The 14,369-nt window shown below is 42.7% G+C and overlaps 1 protein-coding gene across 1 annotated transcript in view; it reads left to right on the top strand.

Annotated features, from left to right (window-relative positions):
* Window positions 1–14,369, top strand: part of TRPC5 (transient receptor potential cation channel subfamily C member 5) — a 136,190-nt gene that overhangs the window by 38,615 nt on the left and 83,206 nt on the right. Inside the window, exon 2 of the mRNA XM_038417690.2 lies at window positions 3,346–3,744. Within this exon, the coding sequence (XP_038273618.1) occupies window positions 3,367–3,744 (378 nt within the window). The 5' untranslated portion in view covers window positions 3,346–3,366. The remainder of the gene's footprint in view (window positions 1–3,345; window positions 3,745–14,369) is intronic.

The raw sequence follows: 14,369 nt of genomic DNA on the forward strand, positions 1-14,369 counted from the left end.
TTCTGTATCTAAATCTGAGCAGACAAACAAGAGTTAACAAACAGCTTGCTCAATCTGCAGTGTAACCCAATGAGAAATATATTAGCTTGGACATTGTACTCTATCATTTCCGGCCCAGGCAACAGTTTGTTTGAGGGGGGAGCTGCTGTACAAATGACAGTGTATTTAACAGAGCTGAGTTAATAATTCAGAACAGATAATTCAGTTGATGAATTTTTTCTACTTTGATTTCATGGGGCTTCTCGCATGCTTGAAATGAAACAAATGCTTTGATGGATCAGAGCCTTAGGCTATACTGGGGGGCAGGTTCTATCTGTTTTAGAAGTTAATATGAATTGTGGGTTTTTTCCTTTACAAGGGGCTATTGGAAAGACAATGGACTAAATTCTGGAGTGACTTATACCCAGTGCCACTCCACTGACTTCCACAGGGTGGCAGTGACCTAAAATCATTGCAGAATTTGGCCCACTATGTGCAAAAAATTCTAAGAAATTGAATAGAAATAGGAGAAAAAGATGTCCAGCTGGACTTGACTTTCTCACCAAAAGATCTCAGGCGTGTTGAAGCATCAATCGTCAAAAGAGAATGATGTTTCCCTTCTCATGTGGTCCTCTGCATCACTCTCACTTTTCCAAGGGTCACTTCAATCCTTCATTGTTTTCAGGCTCTTTCCATCTCCTGTTGACACCCACAGAACTAGCCCCTTAACTCCCTGTAACCTCCTGATGTCCCTGTGTTGTAGCCCCCATCTTTCTGGCCAGGATGATGCCTTTTAGATCTGGGGTAATGTAGACCAGGCCTAAGTGACATAGGAGTGGTATAGCCCCATTTTTAAGTTACTTGACCACCTAAGAGCCTAAGACTTATTGAATATCAATAGGTGCTGAGCTCCTAAGTCACTGAGACCCATTCTACACTTAACAAATGTAACTGGCATAACCATGTCAGCAAGGGCTGTGACTTTTAGACTACATCAGAAGGGTGGGTGGGGGGGAGACACAGAAAATGATCAGTCTGGGAATGGCTTGGCTGCCTTACTCATAGGCTACCATCCTAGCACATTGAGCTGTCAGTTTAAGTTATGTCACTTAAGCATGCAAATGCCAAAGACAATATGTACAACAAAATAACAGAAGCCACTATGTTTAGCGTCAAGAAACTAAGCCAAAGTACTTAAGACGGGTTGTGTGCAAGGCTTGAACCATATCTCAGATTGTTTCTAAAGCATATGTGCTTCTAATGGTTTAAACAGATGTGTATGGAGCTGTAATTCTTGTAAATTGAAAAATACTCCTATATTCATCAGAAGCAGGGGTTCTCACAGAGCACTTTCTGATATGCCTAACCGATTCTAACAAATATGTGGCCTCCCAAGACATTTACAGATGTCACTTTGCTGCATGCCAGCATTCACCCACAATTTCATGGAGACAGCTGGGATAGAACTGGGATCTTCCTGTTTCAGAAAACACAAGCCCCTAAACACTTGAGCTAAAAGAGAATCTCACTCAATCCTTAATCTACCAAACACAGCTGCCTTATGGCAAGCACTTCTGAAGCCACATCGTAGACAGCAGAGATATACCTGAAGTGCAATATTCTGTACGATGGGAAACTGCCACATCAGGTATGACTGGTTAGCCCCTCAGCTGATTCAGTGAAATTTAAATTTCACACTAAGTAGCGAGATGCTGTGAACACACACTTCAGATATAGATATTTATGCAGATTACAATGAAAAGTATTTGTACTCATTGCACAACAGGTGGATGAAATGAAAATATTTTCCCCACCTTCACTAATAGTTTTACTGCACATATAAACAAGGCATCACAATAACACTAAACAAAACAGGTGCATGTGCAGGACAACTTGTTACACTGGTTGATTTATTGGTAGTCTAGCAGTAAGAAAATAATAAACTCTCTATTTTGGATAGAACAAGTGAATACTTGGTTGGGTTACCAAAGATCAGACCTGATAGATGGTCAGTTTTTTTGGCTTGTAAATCTCGACAGCATCCTTTTTAAAGTTTCATTTCATTAGTTAAAACATTTTAACAAATGGTGTTCGGAATTCAAGATATGTATATTTCCTGAAGGCCAGGAATCTTCCTGTCAGACATACCCACACTTCAGCATAAAAAACTTGGGTTGATCACATCATTGAAAGCACAAGTATGAAAAGATGTCGGCTCTTGAATGGGGAATCTGTGGCAAAGCTAAAAATAGAACCCATATCTCCTGACTCCCAGGCCTGCGTGTGAATCACAAAACCCTCCTTCTCCATCTGTTTTCTCCTCATAAAAATCTTACCTTGCCACCTGGCATAAAAGTGAATGAGACAACCTGTTAAATTTGCTGCATGGAACAATCCTGCACTGTGCAAACAGATCTAACAGGTGTTTTTAACTTATGTGTTGCTATGATACTGACTTTGTGGTCCTCATTGACCCAAGCCTGCAGACTACGACATTAAACAATGTCTGGAGGCCCTTGTATCCTCAGCGTGGTGCTTTTCCATCCCATGCGCTACCTGGCCTGTTTGTTTGGTAGCCTGGTGGGCTAGTAAGTCGTGATGGGATGGAGCTGAAGTTCAATTTGCTACATTTGTTCAAAGGAAGTTTTTTCCTAGTCTGCAGGCAGCCCTGCTGACTCAAGGGAGCTGGAGTGATGTTGTGAATGTGAGCCCATTTTCAGGATCTATTTATAAATGGGAGAAAGTTAAATTAAAAAAATGTGCTAAGATTTTAAAATAAAACCATGACCAGGTCAGAGTATAAACACAGTGGGGAAATCAAGCCCTTCTTCCAAGGGAGAAAAAAAAAAAAGAGAGAGCAGGCGAGAGAGTGCATAATAAAAGGAAAATTCACTAAGTATAACAGGCCAGTTTTGGATGGTATAAATCAACACAGGTCCATTGACTTCAATAGAGCTGTGATGATTTATACTGGCTGAGGACATGGCCCAGTGATTATAAAGAGAGAGGAAAAACACTGAGTGGAAACATAGCAGAGGTGAGAAATCCACTTATTCACATATTTGATGGTTAATCCACTAACAGCTGGTGCTGGTAAACAGATGAAGAATGACATTGGCCTGGCATTTAAAGTACAACCAGTGTCACTTTGTGCATTGTCCAGAGAAATACAACACTGCAACCTTTTCAATGTAGCCCCTCATTTGATGAGTGTTGGGGAGTATTAAACTCACTGAAAATAAGCCCTGATGCAGAGATCAGAACCTTTCACTCTGATTGACCTTCAGCAATTTGTCTCACTTGAATGGAAGCTAGCACTTGCTGTAAGTTCAGTCTCTAAGTGTCCTTCTTCTTTCTTCCAAACAGGTTGCACAGTCACTATGAACAATGGCCCAGCTATACTACAAAAAGGTAAACTATTCACCGTACAGAGACCGGATCCCATTGCAGATTGTGCGAGCAGAGGCAGAGCTCTCGCAGGAAGAGAAGGCCTATCTCATTGCTGTGGAGAAGGGGGACTATGCCAGTGTGAAACATGCCTTACAAGAGGCTGAAATCTACTACAACATCAACATTAACTGTATGGATCCTCTTGGACGCAGTGCCCTTTTAATAGCCATAGAGAATGAAAACCTGGAGATCATGGAGTTACTGCTGAGCCACAGTATTTACGTGGGAGATGCTCTGTTGTATGCAATACGGAAGGAGGTGGTTGGGGCCGTGGAGCTGCTTCTGAGTTACAGGAAGCCAAGTGGTGAAAAGCAGGTCAGTCAAATATTCAGGCAAGGAATGTTTATATTAGCTAATGGCTTGGTAAAAGATACCCAGGTGATCAGAAGCTCCAGAGGGTCTGGACACGTCACAGACTCAGCTAGATAAGGCCTGGTTATTAAATATGAGATCACTATGAAAAATCCCAGGAAGTTGTTGATTCTGTAGATTAATGTTAAGTCTCTGAATCAGTTCTGAGCCAGTGTCCAAGAACAGGTGGGGGAGTATGGGGGCATGGGAGTACTGTGCTATTGGAGGTGCTGTATGACAAAGGAAACACGAAATGAAGATCCTAATGAAAGAGTCTCTGGTCTTTTTTTGTAAGAGTAGCTGTGTCAGTCCTGGTCTCCTGGTCAATTTCCAATCTGAATAATCACATTCTGCCTTACTTAAATCCCCACCCCTGCAGTTTCAGTTTCAGATAGTATTCATTTTCACTTCCCAAACTAAGGATGTGGGCAAACCCAAAACGATTTATAGACAGATACTTTGTGTAACAATTTAGTGTCTTTTTTCATTAAATTCCAATATATAAACCTAAGCCAGCGTTTCCCAAACTTTTTTGGCCACGGAACACTTGGTATATATTTACAGAACACTTACAATATTATTTTTTAGTTGTTTGGTTTTCAAATAAAAAATGTGTTATTTATGCTCAAATATATTTTATTTTATGAAACAAAGCAAAAATACAAATTTAAAATAAATTGAACTAACAATTTCTAACTGGAAAGCGCGTATAAAGTGGTACAAAAATCAAGTGCAAGACTCTTTTTTTAAATTACGATTCTTTCACGGAGCACCTGTTCACATCGTGTAGCACACCAGTGTTCTGCGGAACACAGTTTGGGAAATGCTGACCTAAGCTATTGTTTTCTTGCTATTAATACATGGAATCACTTTTCAAAGACAGACCCCAACACTGCAAACACTGATGCATGTGCTTAGCTTTAAGCAGGTGAGCAGTCCCATTGACTTCAACACTTACACATGTGTGACAGCTGCCATGCATTGGCCTGCCATGGCCATACCAACAGGCTGATGATTGAACTGGAGACTTCCAGAGCTAGGAGTATGAGTTGCTACAGCTTGAAATAAAGCACTGTAGTTGTGAGGTGCAATAACTCATTTCCTCTGTGGTTTGGACAGAGTGGGACCTGTAACAGGCTATGGGTTACACATGTGCTTAACATTAATCACGTGGGCAGTCCTACTGAAGTCAATGGGACTGTCCATGTGCTTAAAATTAAGTACATGCAAAAGTGTTTGCAAGATCGGAGTCCATGAATGTTACCTATTGTACTGTACAATTTTTTCTCTCATCATCATTTACAAATAACATAGCTGATCAATGGGTTGTTGTGTGTATGTAATATTAGATGCACTGTAGATTTTTGCCTGTCCTTTGATTAGAACATTTATCGACCTATCTCTCCATTCCAATGCCTAATTTCTGTTCTGAAATCTATTGGAACATGTTCCCTGTTGTATAAAAGAATTGAGGGATTAATGTGATTTAACCATGTTAGATGGGGTGGGATCTGAGTTACCCAGGAAAGAATTTTCTGTAGTATCTGGCTGGTGAATCTTGCCCATATGCTCAGGGTTTAGCTGATCGCCATATTTGGGGTCGGGAAGGAATTTTCCTCCAGGGCAGATTGGAGAGGCCCTGGAGGTTTTTCGCCTTCCTCTGTAGCATGGGGCATGGGTCACTTGCTGGAGGATTCTCTGCTCCTTGAAGTCTTTAAACCACGATTTGAGGACTTCAATAGCTCAGACATAGGTGAGAGGTTTTCTGCAGGAGTGGGTGGGTGAGATTCTGTGGCCTGCGTCGTGCAGGAGGTCGGACTAGATAATCATAATGGTCCCTTCTGACCTTAGTATCTATGTATCTATAAAAGGCCCTAGTGTGGAGCTTTTTTTTTTTTTTTTTTACAACGAGTAAATAATCCAAAGCAAACAATGAAGAAATACTCCAGATCATCACAGATAACTTTGAAGGATGTCCCACTTACAATTCAGAAACAATACCATTCCACAAATCCCTTGAATATTAACTAGAAATATGTTGCTGGCAGATTAGATAGATAGATAGATATTTTCCGACAGAGTTAAATTGAATACTACTTTTCTGTTTTATCCTGATGTGAGTGGCAAAATATGGACCATACATGGGAAAATGAACTGTAGTCTTTTCTCACTGCTCTAGAAAGACTGCTTGTCTTGTTCAGAGATACACCAGAATGGCAGAAGGTAGCACAGAACTAAAGATAAACTTAAGCTTTACTGAAAGGGTCTTCATATAATGAGAAAATGCTGAGGTTAAATACAAGTACGTGTGAATGATCATGAAAAGAAAGTGCTGTGATTCTATGCAGGCTTCAAAAAGTTCTCTTGTAATCCAGAATTTTTTATTCCTAGTTATTCACCTCCTCCATTGTTTTAAGTTGATATAGTTCCTTTGATGTCAATGGAGCTAGGCTGATTTACATCAGTTGAAGATTGGACCCAACATCTTTAGTTTAGTGCTACATTTCAAAGCACTAAACTATATACGTATCTAATTCTCTTTCTACACAAACGTTTATATCTTTGTGTGTTCCATTAATGCCAGGGGGAACTGTGCATGTCTGTTAAGAAAAAACAATTTTCATCCTGATATAACAGTTAAATTGTACACAGAGTTGTGCAAAATGTTCCCAATAAAATCCTCAAACACACAAAATACACCTGGTTCCAGTGAATCAGATTCAGATGGCACAAACTCAGATTCATAGCCAGATTCACCCCTTCTTCAAGGATAGGAGGAGAACAGGATTGCCTTTGACTTGCTCATTACACTTGCAGCTCTGTATTAAGACAATAGTATAATCAAAACTAGTATAATCACCTGCTGGGGTCAGGAAGGAAGTTTATCTCTAATGCACAGTTGGCCAGATGCATTCTGGATTGGTTTTTTGTTTTTGTTTTGATTTCCTCTGAAGCATCAGAGATTGGACATAGCTGGAGACAGGACATAGCACTGGTGTGGACAGCACTTAGGTCACTATAACTTTCGTTACTCAAGGGGGTGTCTTTTTCACATGCATGAGTGACATGTTAGATCTACGTAAGAGGTAGTGTAGACCTTTCCTCTGATGTCTGGCTGGTTTGTCTTGCTTATATACTCAGGGTCAAACTCATCCCCAGATTTGAGTTCAGGAAGGAATTTTCCCCCAGGTCAGATTGGCAGGACCTTGTGTGCCGATGTGGGGAGTGGGGGCGGTGGCCTAGCTCTGCAGCATAGAGCATGAATTGCCATTACTATCATCAGGGTGTGTCTCACCTAATCAGTTCCCTGCCATTGCAGGTGCCTCATACATTGGGAATACCTCAGCCTCTCCCCGTGGGGGTGTGCCACAGTTTAGTCTCCTGAGGACTGAAATGCTTTGATCTAACTCAATATACATCAAGGAACAAGGAATGTCAGCCATTCTTACAGGATGGGGGACTCTATCCTGGGAAGCAGTGACTCTGAAAAAAGACTTGGGGTCATATGGATAATCAGCTGAACATGAGCTCCCAGTGTGATGCTGTGGCCAAAAGAGCTAGTGCAATCCTGGGATGCATAAACAGGGGAATCTCGAATAGAAGTAGAGAGGTTATTTTACCTCTGTATTTGGCACTGGTGTGACTGCTGCTGGAATCCTGTGTCCAGTCCTGGTGCCCACAGTTCAAGAAGGATGTTGATAAATTGGAAAGGGTTTAAAGAAGAGTCACAAGAACAATTAAAAGGTTAGAAAAACCGGCCTTATAGTGATAGACTTAAGGAGCTCAGTCTATTTAGTTTAACAAATGTAAGGCTAAAGGGTGACTTGATTTCAGTCTATAAGCATCTACTTGGACAACAAATATTTAATAATAGGCTCTTCAATCTAGCAGAAAAAGGTTTAATTCAATCCAACTGCTGAAAGTTGAACTAGACAAATTCAGACTGGAAATAAGGTGTAAATTTTTAATAGTGAGAGTAATTAATTATTTGAACAATTTACCAAGGATCAAAGTAGAGTTTCCATCACTGGCCATTTTAAAATCATGACTGGATGTTTTCCTAAAAGATCTGCTCTCAGAATTATATTGGGGAAGTTCCAAGGTCTGTGATATACAGGAGGTCTGACTAAGTGACACAATGGTCTCTTCTGGCTTTAAAATCCATGAATCTATAAATTCAGAGGTCACAGGGTGAAATATAATAGCCTGTGATAGACAGGAGGCTAGTCAAGATGATCTAATGGTCTCTTCTGACCTTAAACATTCTGACAAAAAATAGGTTTTTCACAAGCCCAGATTCACTCCTATTTTGAGTGGCCCTGGGTCAGCATAAAAATTTTGTACAAAACAGGATTTATTAACTATAAAATCTCAGAATTTCAGGTTGTTCTGATCTGCGGTTTTGGTTTGGGACCTTCTGTAGATCTCATTGGGAGTTTGCCTGCAGAAGATTGCAGGGCTGGTTCTTAGCTCTTCAGCCTCATCAATACTAATGAATTGGTATTCATTTCATGCACAGTTTTATTGAATGAAATGAAAAGAAGTGCCTAGTTAAGCACAATAAGGACACATGGCTTAATGCTTCAACCCACAAAGCTAATCCCAGAGCAGCCTATGTCAGAACTCAGACTCCTTATGATAGCCTCAGACCAGTGCCAGTGCACGTCCTCCAATTATCCTTTCTGGATCCTTTCCTGGGGAAGTCCTAGGGTGGCTCCCCACCAAACATCTTTCACAAGAGTACCTCAGAAATCCTCTTAGCACAGAATAGCAGCTAAAGTTGAATGATATGCCTGTGTGTGCATATATTCAGGTCCTCCTCGGCTGACATTATGGTCCTGGCCATGTCCTCATTCATGCCAAGTAAAAATAAAAATGTTGCCCCTTTTTGGCTGAGCAGTAGCTGAAATCCAGGTCTTGCCGAGTGGTTTCTGTTTGGCAGAGAAATCCGTGATGCAGAGTCAGGTTATTTTCTGAGCACAGTCTGTTTATTTATACACAAGGGCTTGTTTCCCTGGACAGTGGTAGGCACAAAACTGCACATGGGCAGCTCTTTTTTGCAGAAAACTGAAGTCAGACACAATCAGTTCTGTTCCATAGGGTAGCATTCTGTTTGCTCGGCTTCTGTCCAGGAGCCAGAGAGAGAGCTCTGAGGCTCTGATTGCTCACTCCTAGCTGCTTGACATATAGCCTTCTTCCAGCTTCCCAGCCCTGAGTTATGCGCTTTGGAAACCCTGTTAGCACCACGCTTTCTTGACACCTCCCTGGGGGCATCAGTTGTTTTGCCCTAGAAAAGAATTTCAGGTGCTCCAGACGTTGGGCACAAAGGAGAGCGCTTTATCACGCCTGTTCACCTGAACGAGGTCTGTGACTGTCTTTGCATGATGGCAGGCCACAAGTGCCTTCTGGCATAACTACTTTTACAGACATATACAGACAGCCTGATATGGTCTACCCTTTCTGTCTGAAAATACTGAGGGCTGGCCTGTGGCTGGCCCATACATGGCTCCTCGTGCAAAGAGCCTATCCTTCCTTCCTTGCACAGCCAGCCACAACTGTAGTCACTATGCATCGGGGAGCACAGAGACAGCACTGTATGGGGCGGAAGAGGAAGGGAGGAGGGCTGAGGAGAAGACACCACAAGCCCACTCCTCCCACAAATGATCCACAAAGTGAGTTGGACCAACCAGCTGCAGAGTTCAGGGGAGGCAGGTTTTTATAATTTTTGGTGGTGTCCAAGTCCCACACCCCCCCCCACCTGCCTTGTAAACCGATATATATATTTTTAAACAATGTAAAAATGGACTGGAAACAGTAAGCGTTTAACAGTTTATCTATATTGAACAATATCACTATTGTAAGAAAAATTTATTTAACTAAGAATATCAACTTTATTAATACTCTTTTGAATACAGAAACAACCAATGTGGCAAATTGCCAGTACGATTATGATGGGTCCCGCGCTTCCTCTTCTTGGGGGCGGGTTAAGGGCGCAGTTTCCTGCCCCTGAACTAGGGTATTTACTGTCCCTCTAGTAACCCAGAGAAGGGTAGTGGAGAGGGAGGGACCTGGGCCCGCCCTCTACTCTGGGTCCCAGCCCAGGGGCCCTAGGGATAGTGGTAAACCACTTGAACTAGTGCTTCCTTCCCCTGGGCTACTTCCCTCTCCTGCTCTTCAGCTTGTGGGGCTTCCTGCCCTCTCTCTCTGCACAAGCCGGGTGTCTCTTTACCTAGGGTCCTGGTCTTCTAGCCAGCCACGGCACTTTTCCAAACTCTCCTCTGCTCCAACTCCTTCAAACTGCTCCCTGACCAACTCCTTCAAACTGCTCTCTGCTCCAACTCCAAACCACTCTACTCCAACTCCTTCCCCTGGATATCTCTCCTATATCACTCTCCTGCTGCCTTCTGGCCATGCTGTATCACACCAAGCATTCTTGGATCAATAACCTGCAAAAGCAAATACTTTCTAAAATTAAAACAAAACGGAGCCCCTTCTTTTGTGATGTTCTACAGGAGGCAGCAAACACTTTTCGTCATTGTTCGGTGTGGGAGGGGGCTGCTTCTTGCCCAGTGGGGGGCAGGAGTGGTGACTGCAGGTGGGGGGGGAGGGTGTCACGACACTCACCCAAGCCCCAGCTGCTCAGGTCCAGGAAGCCCCCTTGCCTCCCCTGTGGTGGGTGCCGGGGAGGAGGGAGCTGCCATCACGTGTGCGCCTCCTCCCCTCTTGCTGTCCCTCACCGTAGCCTCACGGGGGGGGGGGAGAAATAGGGCTTCCCCTTGCCAAGCGAGAGGCCGGAGTGGTGACTGCGGGCGGATGACTGCAGGTGGCGGGGGCGGGGGGACAGGATGTCCCAAGTCCAACACTCACCCAAGCCCTAGCTGCTCAGGTCCAGACGCCAGGAAGGCCCCCCGGAATTGGAGTTATCTCCTGGTGGGAGCCAGGGCGGGGGGGGCTGCCATCATGTGTGTGCCTTCTCCCTCTGCAGGTGCAGCTGCTGCCTCAGCCTGCCGCTGGCACCACTCCCTTAGTTGTAGCCACCAGCGGCCGGCAAGGGAGTGCAGTGCAGTGCAGCAGGGCAGCCACCCGCTGCCCAGGGCGCAGGCAGGGACGCTCTGGAGGAGGTGCGTGGGAGTGGCAGGTGGGGCCAGGGAGAGAGACCTGGCCCTGAACATTGATAGAGCTGGGCCCCCATGCCCCGAATATTGCCGGACCATGGGCACCACGGGCCCATATAACTCTAATGGATGGTCTAGCCTGGGCACCCCTCAGACACACAAGGGAGCTCCCTATGGAGGTTCTGCCCTGGCCCCACTCAGGCCTGGGGCTGTATAGAGATATCTCCAGGTAGTAGGGTCTGCAGTGGTTTCAAAAGTAGGGCAAGAGCTTTTGGTTTTTGTTTGTTTGCTTTTCTCCTGTGAGAGTGCCAGGGTCCCATCCCTGCCTCTCAGAACCTGATTCAAATTGGTGAGCTTGACACAGCAGCAAAAGACTTCATATGCCATTACTAAACCCAGCAGGCAACCTTTACTCCTCACACCCATGTTAAACTGCTGTTTTCTGAAAGCGCTATGACAATTGCAGTGATATGTCATATGCCAGTTACTATAACAACTTCTCCAGTGCTACAGCTTGGCTTGTTTCAGATGTGTCTGGAAAGAAAGAAATGAGATTTTGTTTACACTGGAAGTTTAGGGGCAAGCAAAAGCCTCTTTGAGGGAACCGACATAGCACATTACATCTGAACAATGATGTGTTAAAATAGCTTTATTTCCTTTTAGGTTCACCTCCACGGAACTTGGCATTTCTCACAAGGTCTCTCTTCTGTCTGATCATTACAATGGACAGCCACAGTTTTCTGTGCACTGTACTACAGATCTCTAGATGAAACCGTTAAAGAGACTACACCAGTTATACACAGAATAATTCCATTGCTAACTTAATGTCACAGCAGTTGTGACCCACAATGACCCCTTTTGGAGATTTTGGGTTCAGCCACAGATGTGTTATGTCATGGGATTCTGACCTTTGTTTTAATCAATGGAGAGACTGCAGGGAGAGGCTGATATGTGTCATTCGCAGTAGAGGATAACATCCATGCTGACTAAGGACCTGATCCAACTCCCAGTGTGGTCACAAGTACTTCGAATGTGAATTAAGATAAAACAAATTCAGGCCATTTTACTTCTGAATGACATTGTCCACATAGGGATTTCATGCAGCTTAATGGATCCAATTCAAATTCACACTTCTAGTTAAATCAGGTTTTCCTGAATGTCCCCATGTAAACAAGCCTGCAGGTGCAACCTGTGGGGTTATTAATTGCACTTACAAAAGAGAAACCACTCCTTTGAAAATGTACCTTACATTTATAAAGTTTTCTCCATAATAATCTTAATCTTATTTTTAGAAGCAATAGTATTTCCACATAACTCCTTCACAGAGGGTTTGATCTTTCAGTGAAACCCACTGAAGGACAATAAGAGTCTTTCCACTGACTTTTACGGATTTTGAATTAGAACCTATGGGCATGCAGGATTTTTTTAAATTTATTCCTACGTGATTTTTACAGAACAATGCAGGTGCTTTGCTGAGTGCTTTGTGTAACTCTTAGTGCAAATACACTAAATTTGCATTAGTCTGCCATAAATTGTAACTCATGGCAATATGTTCATTTCTAACATAAAATGTACAGTCTATGCTGAATTCTGAACCCTATTTCTCTTCTTTAAGAGAATTTCTTTAAGAGAAATTTAAGAATTTCTATCAATTATCTGGATTAATTTTTTGTCCTCAGTCTAGCCATAAACACTTTCCTGGGTAGCTGTTTTGCTCATGTCAATCAGAGCTGACACCAAATGTTTACATAAAGATGATATTAAGACCCCTCTTCTATCTGCCATAATTAGTAATTTGCCCCAGGCAGCTGGCTCCACATTAATGTCATTCGCAGATGGGACTGAAATGTAAAGTCTCAATAACAAAAATACAAAAAAGTGTTTTCAGTATTTATAATTTTGATTGCATTTGTTTCAGTGGTCAAAAGACCTCATGAGTCAATGAGATCTCAACAGACACTCATCCCAATATCTTCCAAAGAAAATATACCGCAGAAATAAGCCCACGGGAAATTTTTTTTTCCAGAAAACACTGTAGGGAATAAAGGACAAGATTTAGGATCTGTGTTAATAATCCTCAGGCACCTGCTAGAAGCAGGCTGTTAAACTTGATAACATTTGGTAACTTAAGCTTGATCTCAAAAATCCTGTTTCAAATGAGTTGATGAATAAAAGTCTGTCTTAATCTCTGTGTAAGTAAATACCATAGATCTGTGGCCCCAAGGCAATCTTTCATGAACCATAAACGATATGCTACATTAAACCTTTTCATTCTTACCAAAGCCAGGTTACTTCTTTGATGGAGGGTGTTTTCAGCTGAGTAGTCATAATCATGTAGGGATCTTCTTCTCTACTACTAAAAGAGACAAGAGAAGAGTTTCTCTAACCTTTCCACATGCCTCGTAACCGAATAACTAACTATGCTTATGAAAATGAAGGAAAGAGCTTAGATACCACAGAGATGATGGTGGTATAAAAACTAGATAAGAAAGAATGAAAAATCTTGGAAACCAGTGGGATTAGGTAGGACCTCTACACAATGAGAGGATTGAAGGTCTGAACTGCCCTCTCTTCAAAGCCATAAGAGAGATCATCCCTTATATTTCTTTCCTGTAGAAAAAGGAATGACCATTGCCTCTGACCTTACTAAAGTATTAAAGAAAAGCAGGGATCTGTGTACTCACAGCACAATGGTATCAAACTCCAGACCTGCAACTCCGAGACAGTAAACCAAGGAAGAAATGAATATGGGAATGGTGTTCATGGAGAGGCAAGGCAAATGGATGTGCGGTGCACGTACTGCTCCACATAGTGATTATGGTAGAAGCACAACTTCAGTGTTAGTTCTAGGACATCTCAGAGAAGATGCCTTAGCCATCCTGCCTGAGATGCCACAGAGATGAGCATAAGAAGTGCAGGACATCAGAAACCAACAACAGGCAAAGGGAGCATAAAGCCTAGATGTAACCAACCACAGGAACTTCTGTGGCCTTCATCATTGTATCAGAGCATCTGAGACAAGAGTTTCAGTGGAACAGGAAAGATTTAACAATAGTTGGAAGGGTTTAGAGTCAAAGTTATTCCAGAGAAGGTTCAGAGGGAACAGTGGTACTACAAGCAAGTTTGCTGTAGGTACTTGGTATGGGAATATTTGAAGAGACCACAAGGAAGAAAGATTGTGTCTGAAAATCTAAAAGTGATTGTTGCAGCTCAAATGCCTAACAGCTCTGCCAGCACCCAAGCTTTTCATTATTTTTATTGCTGTAGTAAGAACTCATAGCTATAGTTAGCAGCAGGTCTGTGACAGTGAAAGCTGCACCAGAAATGAAGTCCATCTAATTAAACCAACAGCAGAGAAATCACCACTTCATTTAATTATCACATTAATCAGGGAAAAGCCATATTTTAAACCTAAGAGCAGGTAGCAAAGACAGGAACAACATCCTCAGAGCGATAGACCAGATTGTGACAGGG

This window comes from Dermochelys coriacea, chromosome 9, assembly GCF_009764565.3.
Source record: "Dermochelys coriacea isolate rDerCor1 chromosome 9, rDerCor1.pri.v4, whole genome shotgun sequence".
Taxonomy (NCBI): Eukaryota; Metazoa; Chordata; order Testudines; family Dermochelyidae; genus Dermochelys; species Dermochelys coriacea.